The sequence below is a fragment of the Rosa chinensis genome, chromosome 3 (assembly GCF_002994745.2).
Source record: "Rosa chinensis cultivar Old Blush chromosome 3, RchiOBHm-V2, whole genome shotgun sequence".
Classification (NCBI taxonomy): Eukaryota; Viridiplantae; Streptophyta; class Magnoliopsida; order Rosales; family Rosaceae; genus Rosa; species Rosa chinensis.
Window position 1 is genome coordinate 24,727,501 of NC_037090.1, and position 10,944 is coordinate 24,738,444.

Here is a 10,944-nt window from a genome sequence, read left to right on the forward strand (position 1 = left end):
AGATTCAATTATCTATTTGTTCAAAAAATATTTCTTTGTTCTAAGACTCCTCAAAAGTTACATTGTAAGCAAGAACATGATATACATCATTGTTCCGTAAATGAAGGGGAAGCATTCAATCAAACCCAAAATGCTGCACCGTGGAGTTATATTTCAAGGCCTTTTCAGCTTGTTCTAGAATGGTGGTGAATGAAAAGACTAATTTTTTTTTTTGGGTGAATAAGAAGAAGACTAATTTTGAATGGTGGTGAACGTGAGTTTGGGGTTGTAAAAGACCTTATATGTGATAAAGAATGAAGGATGGATCTCTAAGAAGAGAAAAATTAATGGTGAGGATGGGAGGCCGAAATTGGGTGGGTGACAGGTCTAAAAATTTGATTCTTAAAGTTCGGTATGGTGTGAGAATGTGTAGGATTGGGAGAAAGAGATAAGAGGATTGGAGACTTGAAAATTCATTAAATGACTTGGAGAGTTGTGGCGTATGGGATTAGACTTGGATGAGATGATAGGATAGGAAATAGGGAGAGTAATTGATGTGGAGTCAGTAATGGTGGGGTGAGAAGTAGGAGATTGGTCAAAAATGGTGATAAGGGTCAAAGGGGACCTCCTACTTCTCATCCTTCTCACCCCACCAGGGCCGGTCCTGACATTTTGGAGGCCTGAGGCGAATAATTGTAGTCTCATTTTGTTTAATCAAAATATATTTTTCATGTAGTAATTTCTTACCTTTATATTGTTTACTCAAATTATAACGGGAATAATAAATTAAACCAATAGACAATCGTAACAATGAAAAAAAAAAAAAAACTAAAGGTGTTTATACCAAAAGAAAACAGGAAAAAAGAATAAGAAGAAGAGGGGCAAACTGAACTAGTAAAAATAATAATAAAAAGGCAAAAAACATTGAACAAAAAATGACTCGAACTTGGGTGGGTGCTTCATAAAGAAGCCTACATGGATCCCCTACCACTGAACTAGGACCATAAGTTGTGCAAGTGTAACACAAAAAATATATAATTGATTTAGAAATCTATATTTATATGTAAAAAGAAAATGGTCGGAGGCCCGCTGGAGATCGGTGGCCTGAGACGGCCGCCTCAGGTGGCAGCCCTCAGGGCCGGCCCTGCACCCCACCATTACATAAGATATCTTCTACACACATGTGCATTATCCCTTGAATATGCATGTGCCACCTTAGAGCAAATGCACCCATGATTTAAGGGCACTTGCTGATTTGCTAATCAAATTGGTACTATGAAAGTATGAATTCACTATTCATCAAAAATTAGCAATTACCTCTAGCTTACACAGTGCACCAATGAAAGGATTTGCCTACCAATCTATTATACACTCTTCAAGTTTGAATAATTCATTAATTTAGAATAATGTTAAGCTTACAATATGATTAATTAAATAGTCGATAATGAGATTAATCATACACTATTAATTTTAAAAAAAGAAATTCTATCCCCATCATTGGATGAAAATTGAAAGAAATGAAGAATAAGTTGATGCATGAAGAAGATGGAGAGATAAAATTTTCAAAAATTTTGGTGTGAGAAATGAAGGAGAGAGAATGAGTATTTATAGAATTTTTGAAAGTAATTTTCAGATTTTTTTTTTATCTTTGGAATTAATTTTTTAGTTAAAAATAGGGAAAAAAAAAAGCAAGAGGTTACCGTTGGTATTTCACTACAGCCGTTGGATCTCAATCCAACAGCTGAAATCAAAGAGCAGTTGCAAAATACGGGAATTTCAAAATTTGCCAACAAGCAAAAATTGTAGAGCAAGAACGGTCAATGAAATGCTTGGGCAGGTGGTCCCCACGAGGGTCCCACTAATTGGTCAGGCAATTAATAAACGCTGCAATGATTAATTGTGCTTGGTCTCCCGGGGGGTCGTCAATGGGCAGCCCTGCCCAAAATTAATGGGTTCGAGCAGGGCCAAAACATATTTTTTTTATTTTTCGGGCCGGGCAGGACCGGGCTTCTCTTAAAAATCAAGGCCGAGGGCCGAGCCCATTATATTTATATGCCATATTATTTTGTTAAAAAAATACAAAAAGCTATGAAAAAATGATGATATGTTAATGATTGAACAAAATAAAATACAAAATTAAAAAAACATATGGCCTAATGCAATAACTAGTTCAATATAACTACATAAAAATATATTAATACAAAAATTGAATGGGTTTTCGGGCGGGCTTATAAGGCCGGGCCGGGTGGGCTTTAATAGGCATATAACGGGCCGAGCCGCGGGCCTGGCCTGGGGCCAGGCTTTGAACCCTCCGCCCTAGGCCTGCCTCGTGCCCAATGGGCAGGGCCGAGATGAGCTTTGCTGCGGGCCGGGCGGGCGCCCATGGGCTTTTAGGCCCGCAGGGCCAAATGATGACCCCTAAATCAACCAATTGGCTGATTGGTGCTTGCTCTTAGCAGCCACCCTAGTAGCTGAAAAGTGGTAGTGATCCTAGTTAGTAATTTTTTATATTATACGCGAATAAAATACGTATCTATGTTTTTTTTTTAAAAAATTTCGTATTTTTGAAAATGACCTGTTAAATTTCCCTCACATTTGAAGCCAAAATTATTATACACGTACTATACACGATTTTACATTTTTTCCCGTATTTTACACATATTATTGAACAAAAATGAATATAAATTAATATTTTAAATTAAAATTTTTAATTATTTAATTAATTAAAAATATTTTGCCTAACGTTTCAACGAAATATAGGATAAAATGTCTGAATAATACACGTACATATTTTTCGCGTACTATACACATCCCATTTTTTACTAATTATGATAGTAATCGGTCGGAATCTAGCAACTTGCTGAAATTTTCCCAGAAAAGCTCTAATTTCACCTTTTTTTTCTATTTGTTTGTGCCTTTCCTTTTTTTCAACTTTATTTTATTAAAAGGGACTCCTATTAGGACTTTAAACTCCTTATGAGTGGGGTTGACTGCCGGTCAAGGGCGTAGCTACCTAGGGTCGAGGAGGGTTAATTGTTTCCTTGACCTTAGCTTTTCTTTCATCGATTTCTTATATATTTTGATTAACTTTGCTTGTAAAGCCCTTGTTGACCCCTCTAACTCTTCCTATTTCTTTCACTTTTCATGAAAATTTTTTCTTCTAGTTTTTGAGTAAAACCTTCATGTCCTATAGATTTAAGTCACATTTGTAAGAAAATTAAGATTTACACTTTTTTCTTTATTTCTTTATTGAGTGTAAACTTTTCACTTAAATGTAAACCATAACTTGAAAGTTGAGACCGTATTTTTGACCCCTCTTATTACAAGTTTTGACTTTGCCACTGTTACCGGTTGACTTTTCGTTATTTTCTCCGAAATCATTAAAATGCTAAAATTGGCTCCAAGTCACTTTGTTTCCACTCCAATACTTGAAACACCTATATTGACAAAAAAAGTGGATTAGTGTTGATAATTACCTACATGATTAGCTTAATTTAAGGGTGTAGAAGTATGCATTGCATTTAAAATACATGCGCAACACTTCATGAATCCTTCACGTCTCTATTTCTTCCTACAATACCCAAAGGGAAAAATTTTCAAACAGTACATGAACTATTCGCCATTGTTAAATAAGGTATTTATATTTCAAGAACTGCAACATAAATACATGGACTATGGATCCGACCCATTTTCGATACAGACCGTTAATTGCTTCGTTAGTTTTTATGTTTTCCGTTTCGTATTTTTAGTGATAAAAATTCTCTCTCTCTCTCTCTCTCTCTCTCTCTCTCTCATCAACCATCTTTGACTTCTTTCTCTTTCTGTTTCACAATCCACTAATCATCCAATAGTGAGAGATTAAGATCAAACCATGAAAATCCTTGACCTAACAAACCCGTTAAAGCTCATGCCATTATCAAATAAATGAAGGGTACAATTGTATTTTTGCAGTTTGGCTTGGAGTCAAACTCTTTCATCTCCCTCACTTTGTGCTTATCTTCCAACGCCACCGAAGCCTCCCTCGCCTCCACTCTCTTCACCTCCCTCCCTTCAAGTCCTTCACCATCTTTGTCCTCGAAGTCTCCTCCGCCTCTTTCCCGAACGACTCTCATAGCTCCAACCAGTTCTACCAACGCATAGTCAAGACCCTCAATCTCGACCTCTCGATTGACGACCCAAAGAGCCATATTTTTTTATCCAACGGCGGCGACGCCACTATCGCCGGGTTCGCGTTGTTTATCCTGAACTATTCTACTTTTCTCACCATTTCTATGAAAATCTTTGACTTGACAAACCATGAAAATGGGTCGGGATCAATAATCCATGTATTTATGTTGCAGTTCTGAAAATATAAAAACCTTATTTGATAATGGCGTATAGTTCATGTACTACTGTTTGAAAAATTTTCCCATACCCAAATTTTCATGAATCATTCATGGAAAACCAAAGATTAAATACGAATTAGATTGAAGCAGATCCGATAAGACTAAGCCCTAACCTCTCCTAACATAGTAGTATAGCGGTGTTGAGGCCGCGATTGTGTTTGCTATGTTGGAATATGGGGCTCCTTGCGGTTGCTTGGATTTGTCAATCATGTTGATATGGCTACTATGGCTAATTGGATATGTTGATATGGTTGCTTAGATATGTTCTAAATTGTTGATATAGTTGCTTAGATTTTTTATAATAGCCTAAAAAAAGTAGCAAAAAATGAAGAGAAGTAGAAGAAGAAGAAGAAGAAGATGGAGAGAAGGAAAGAGATTGTGATTTAGCGTTTTAATTAAATATTTTATAATAATAATGAAATAAATTTATTTTAACTAATTGGTTGGAGTGTAAGTATTCCCCTTCCGGACAAGCCCACAGAGCCCATTTTCTTGCAGACAGCAGTAAAGGCCCAATGCCGTCGATTAAGTCGATTTTTCCTCTCTTATAAGAGATGTGGCTTCTCAAATATCTTTGGTTGGACTTGGGTTAGAGAGAAAGATCTTCATTCGAAAATATTATCGAACTCAGTTGTCCAATTTGAGGTATGTGTTCCTCTTCACGAACTTGTCAGTTAAATTAGTGTCCCTTCTTTCTTTCATTCGGTACTCGTTTGGTGTTTCTGGTTTTCATTTTGATTTTGGGTCTTTGATTTTCAAGCGCAAGGTTCTCTCGTATGGTCGATAACCTCAAAAAACCCTCTGCAGTTCTTTTGGGTTTTGTGCATGAGTGAGAATGGGGACGAGAGAGGTGTATGAACAGAAGCTAAGGAGTGGGAATCTGCATCATGATCCTACCATGAAACCAGGCCTCGGCACCCCTCGCTGCCCGCGCTGTCTCTCTCTCCTTGACCATGATTCGGTACCGTCGGAGAACCCAGATTAATTGTTTAACGATTTGATTCTCTGATGTTGTTGATCGAAACTGAGTTTTTTGTGTGTGTTAATTCTCCAGGGAAAGGGTGAATGGACTATCACTCCTGTTCTTCATGACGCCACTGCTGTTGTAAGTTTCTTTCTTTTTATCTACTAGTTTGTATCATCTTGTGTAGAGTCAGTTCACCATTCATTTCTTATTATTATTATTTTTTTTCCAACGAGGAATTGGCAGTTGCTTTTGATTATGAATTTTCATGGGTTTGATATAGGAGATGGATTAAAACACTTTTTAACTAATGTACAGCATTGAGTTCTGAACATTAAATATGAACATCACTCAAGTAATGAACTCCAAGATCTTAACTATGCTCCCAACTTGTAATTGTATACTTGGTACTAGCTATGGAGTCCTCTAATATTATATGTATACTGTATCTATTCTTGTAACAATGCACCCATTCGCCAAATACATGAACGATCATCACATAGAAGTAGAACCGAAAAGCAGTTGTGTTTTGGGGTTTCTAGTCTATATGTATGGAGTATGGGGTTCGAAGGTAATATTTATGAGTTGTGACCATCCTACCAAAACTTGGTTATATAGCTAACTACTTTCTGCTGATAATTGAACCTTTTTAATACTTACTGTTTGCGTAGGCTGGCTCAGGTATTGGTGGAATGCTTAGTGCAATTCATGGCTTCAATACAGGTATAGATTTGTCCTCTGTCTTCAAAAACTATGTGCTTATATTTCCAGTTTTCTTAGTGCTACTTGATTGCAGGGATCCCGTACCTTCAGAATCGCTTAAAAGGACCAAAGTGGCTTCCTTTCTTAGTTGGGGTAGATCTCATATGCTTCTTTTCTTTTGGCATCCCAGTTTCCATAACCTACAATGCACACTGACATATTTTGATTCGCCATGAGAGTGTTACATTAGTATGTGAACACAAACAGTTTTTTTTTTTATAACTTTACTTTACTTTAATTGCAGCTTCCTCCTCTGCTACTCTTTTCGGGTGCCAGTGCTGCATTTGGAGGTATGAACCTTGCCCTTTCTCCATGGGTTAAAGTACTCTGAATTAGTTTTGGATTGTTATAAATGCTCTTCACATTTCCCTCTGCTATTGCTCTTTTTTTCTTAGTCAAATTGTTGCCATTTAGCAACCATGCACTGATTAGCTACTTGACTTGATTGATTGTACCAATGTTTTTTTTAGACTAATGGACATGTAATATCTTTTCCTCCATATCTGAGTTGAATATCGTTTTCAATCTTTTTAGGTTCAGTGCAGTTTGCGCACTCATATCTTAACTTAGGCATCTTGGATTTATGAGTTATTCAGTGAATATATGATGATATATTTTGTGCCAGATGCATGGCTGCGGGCTTGACATCGTATGGATGCCACGCTATATTTTACTGTTCACCATCAGAATTCTCTTTCTATTTTGTAACTATTAGTAGTGTCAGCATTACCCTCTGCTATAATTGAAGTTTCTGCAGTAAAGATGCATAATAAAGACTGAATTGCAAGAGTCCTTTCTTAATGTTCATTGTTACTTGGGCATATAGATATCATGGATTACATTTTCCCATGCTATTATGCTTAACATATGGCGTGCTCATGGTACAATTGACCCCACTGAGATTTCCATTCAGTTTTATACCATAGAATGGCTTAAAGATTGAACCCTTAGCTTCTACCTCAGCTACTTCCCTTGCCTTTTGAAACTGGTGATGATTAGTGACAGGCTGCTATAAGTTCTTATAAATATAGATCAAGAACAAAACCTGTCACCAATGTATTGGTGTGCTGTGATTGAATGTTAATTATTATTTAAAATACTGTATGGAGTTGCTACACACTCCTTATAACCATACCAGGATAGCAACATGAGAGCTTTTTATTTACTGTGAAATTTGTCTTTGCATTGTGTAATTTTCAATTGTGTGAATTAATTGTTACATTTTGTAAACCAGTCTTTTTATTGTCTAATGTTAAATAAGTTGTTATAATCTTATATATTCAAACCACTATGATAAATTCTTGGCTTTGTGATTGCATGCTAAAATTACTTCCTGACAGTATAAAACCACTGAAATTAGCCTTCTGTCTCAAAAGGTTCATGTGATAAAATTTTGACAATGGACCATTTGGTTATGGGCTTTAGAACGATATATGGTCCATTGATCCTCTTCTTATTACACGTCAGGGGCCATTGGTAGGGCCATCTTTGTTCAAATAATTTCATGGCCATACTTCCTTCTCTAAGACATGGGAAAGCTAAATGGTTTGAAGTTCACCTTGTATTGGGGTATGCAAGTCTTCTTCTTTCTATGATTTTTAATGGGGAACTTGTCACTGACTAAGCCACCCATCAGAACTTAATCACTTAGAGTGGGCTTTAGGGCCTTAAAGTACAGTATTCAATGATTTACTTAATTAATTGTAACTATGTAATATAGCATATCGGATTTGTTTAGAAAGAAGAAAAAGAGAACAGAGGGAAGATGAGAGGAAGAGAAGGAAAAAAAGAAAGAAAGAAGAAACAGGAAGATGAAAGAAAAAAATGAAGACGGGGTTTTCTTTTGGAGGGGCTTGCTTCTAATAGAGAGAAGGTCAGAAACAAGAAAAAGGAGCTTGCTTCTAACAGAGAGATGGTTGTGATGGTCAATAGATTTGTTTAGTGTTGGTGTTGTGATTTGAACTATCAACTAGCTTTGGTCAATGGTGGTTCCAATTTCGGTTTGGTTGTACTGGTCAGGAGAGTGATGAGATTAAAAAGAAGAACTTGGTTTTTGGTTGGCTCTGTTCTAATGTGAGATCTGACAAAGAAGGTTTGCTTGAAGTTGGGTACTGTAACAAGGTTTTAGAGGAAGATCTCTAGACAGGTGGTGAAGGGACTAACTGAGCTTCTCTAGTTTTACAAAATGGTTTTGTTTTGAATCTGCTTAAAGACCTGAGGTGACTGGCTTTTATATTATGAAATTGTGTTTTCATTATATTTTTCCTTGTTGATTTTATTTTAATAACACCATGTGACCATATTTGAATTAATAGTATGAGTTTGAAGTACTGTGATTTTGGTTATTAAAGTAGTCAGTATGAAAATTGAGTGCATGATTAGTGATCTGATTTCGGTGAGTTTGTGGTGGTACAGATTCTTCTTTAGGATTCAATTTGTCGTTGTGGGAGCAGTAAAACTATATACTTTTTAAGAATCCTGTAGCCACTAGGAGAGTAGTGCTCGCAATGTGCAGATTACTATTATGATGTGACCATGTTTAGTGACTATTATGAGTTTATGAGGGTGACCATGATTAGCGGCATGGTCACCCGGTTTAGCTAAATAGCTTTGACAGTGACATTCCCATATGTATTTAATAAATAGGTTTGCGGTGGCATTCCCATTTGATATTTAGTTAACCGCTTTACGGGGACATTCCCAGCATTAATTTTTGAGCTTTCGGTGGTAGTTTGTTGGATTTAAAATAAATCTTGTGTTTTGAGTCACTCACTGGGCTTGTTTTTGCTCATCCCTCATTTATTTCATGTTTGCAGATCCCTGGTTGGGTACTTTGGAGAATTTGTTTGTTACATATATGTATTTTTATGGTGGAATACTGAATTGTAGTTTGATAAGGATTCGGGCCAGTTAGGATGCTTTAGACCCGATAAAGACTTTCAGGACTGGTTCGTTACAAACTGAATTTGCAATTTTTATCCGGCCTCATATTTGATTTGATTGGATGACCCTGGAGTGTGTGCCAGTTGCTTTCTGGGTTTTGTATCCAATGAGGATTTAGTCTTCAGTTATGGGAGCATATTTGTTGAACTTGCTGTTAATAACTTTATATGGAGTTTTGTAGGTTATGCACTTCCAAAGTTTGCTCAACTCACGGTGACTTCGTATTATGCCACCTCGAGTGCCTCACATTACGGGATTTCGCTTCTTACTCGACATATTGAAGAGATTCATACTTCCCGCTCTCAGCAAGAAAGACTCGGATGATTTCTTGCAGGTGCACATATTAAAGCTACTACAATTTTGTAACTGATGTTATATATGATTACTATTCTTCAGCACTTGTTCCAATAGATCTTTTTAAATAACACTATTTTGATCAATAATAATAGTATCTCCAGATGATTTTACCCTATTGCCTGCAGTTTTCATTATTTTGTCTGATAATGTGAAAATTGACTGGAGAAATTGTACACACACGACATAATCTCATCATGAAGAATTGCAAGTGTGCGATACCCATTGATTGTGACAGTGACAGTGTAATGTGATTTAGGAATTCAAGGTCAATTTATAACAGAAAAGAAAGAAAAATGTATATAGGCCAGGACCACAATTGGCTATTAGCAGAGGAAATCAACTGTAGATCTGAGAGACAGATCTATCTTGTGTTGATTACTGTTGATTGTGACTTTGCTTGATAGCTGATTTAGAAGGAATGGTTCCAAACCGAGGGATTTAGTTGACATTATGAGGCTTAAATTGATTGTATAGACTATTACAACTGCTGTAAGTCAAGTTTTGAAATAGAAGAGAGAAGAAAACAAATGAGTTTCATGTGAAGCCTGCATATATTGTTCATATTTGGATTTCTATCTAGAAAACTATAGTTCTTTTCACATATTTAGGCTTCTTGTCAACTGCAAATCCTTTTCTTCGAAGTCAAGAGCATCCAAATGGAGAGCAAGTGAATTATGATTCTGAGGATTTTGTTCAAATACCGTTCTGAATTGCAGATTAGAAGTTCCTATATGTAGCAAAGCAGGCCCACCTTTGAAGTTGTTGAGGCATCATAAAGTAGTCTTATTCAAGCCACAAATTTACATATGTTGTCCTTGCAGACAGCGTTCAGTTCTGATCAGTGGGCATCATAAAACATAAAGCAGAAGAGTTAAAACCTGGAAGCAGGCATGAGTAGATCGAGTTACTTCAACAATGGGGGACCTCAAAAATGTATGAGGAGGATTACTTACTGGTACAGTAGGCAGTTGATAGCTTTTGTGCGGTAGGATGAATTATTGACTGAGGGAGGTTAACCAGGTGATCAGGCTGTAACCAAAAACAGAGTTGCTGGTGCTGTGGTGCCTGGTGTTAGGTTTAGCTAGGTATCAGTATCCTAGAAATTTGTAATGGACTGAAAATTAACTGTTCCCTATGGTGGTTGTTCAATTCTTGCAATGACCGTACACAAAGTGCGAGTTTTGGTAATGAGATTGATCTTGCTAGAATCAATGCCTTTTTTTTTACTGTTTGATTTAAAAGAGGCAACACTAGTGTCATTCTAGAGCTGTATACCAATGAGTTTTGGTAATGTACCTGTTTGTATCGATGCATTGATGGAAGATCTATTTTATGTAATGGTAGATTTACTTCATGCAATGATAGACAGCTCCATAATGTGAGTCTACGACTACATGAAGCTTATGTATTACTGCTCAGAGCTGAGCTGCCTCAAGAAAATTACAGTTAATGTGTTAATACATTAATGCATTCTAGGGTTACCTCAGTAGCTTGTTTGCAACAGGATGGCAGAATTTCTTGGTAGGAAAGTTACGAAAAAGAAAACGATAAATA

At 36.5% G+C, this 10,944-nt stretch overlaps 1 protein-coding gene across 6 annotated transcripts in view; it reads left to right on the forward strand.

Moving 5' to 3' along the window:
* LOC112191442 overlaps positions 1-10,616 on the forward strand; it is a 40,232-nt gene extending 29,616 nt beyond the window's left edge. The window contains exons 1-8 of one of the 6 annotated variants that reach the window (XM_024330797.2): positions 3,973-5,009; positions 5,125-5,325; positions 5,419-5,469; positions 6,000-6,051; positions 6,125-6,183; positions 6,335-6,380; positions 8,907-9,038; positions 9,215-9,354. In XM_024330797.2, the coding sequence (XP_024186565.1) occupies positions 5,200-5,325; positions 5,419-5,469; positions 6,000-6,051; positions 6,125-6,183; positions 6,335-6,380; positions 8,907-9,004 (432 nt within the window). In that variant the 5' untranslated portion in view covers positions 3,973-5,009; positions 5,125-5,199 and the 3' untranslated portion in view covers positions 9,005-9,038; positions 9,215-9,354. Of the gene's footprint in view, positions 1-3,972; positions 5,010-5,124; positions 5,326-5,418; positions 5,470-5,999; positions 6,052-6,124; positions 6,184-6,334; positions 6,381-8,906; positions 9,039-9,214; positions 9,506-10,106 lie in introns of those variants that run through there. The other 5 variants (XM_024330793.2, XM_024330794.2, XM_040517305.1 and 2 more) reach the window with 5 other exon arrangements.
* The last annotated feature ends 328 nt before the right edge of the window (positions 10,617-10,944 follow it).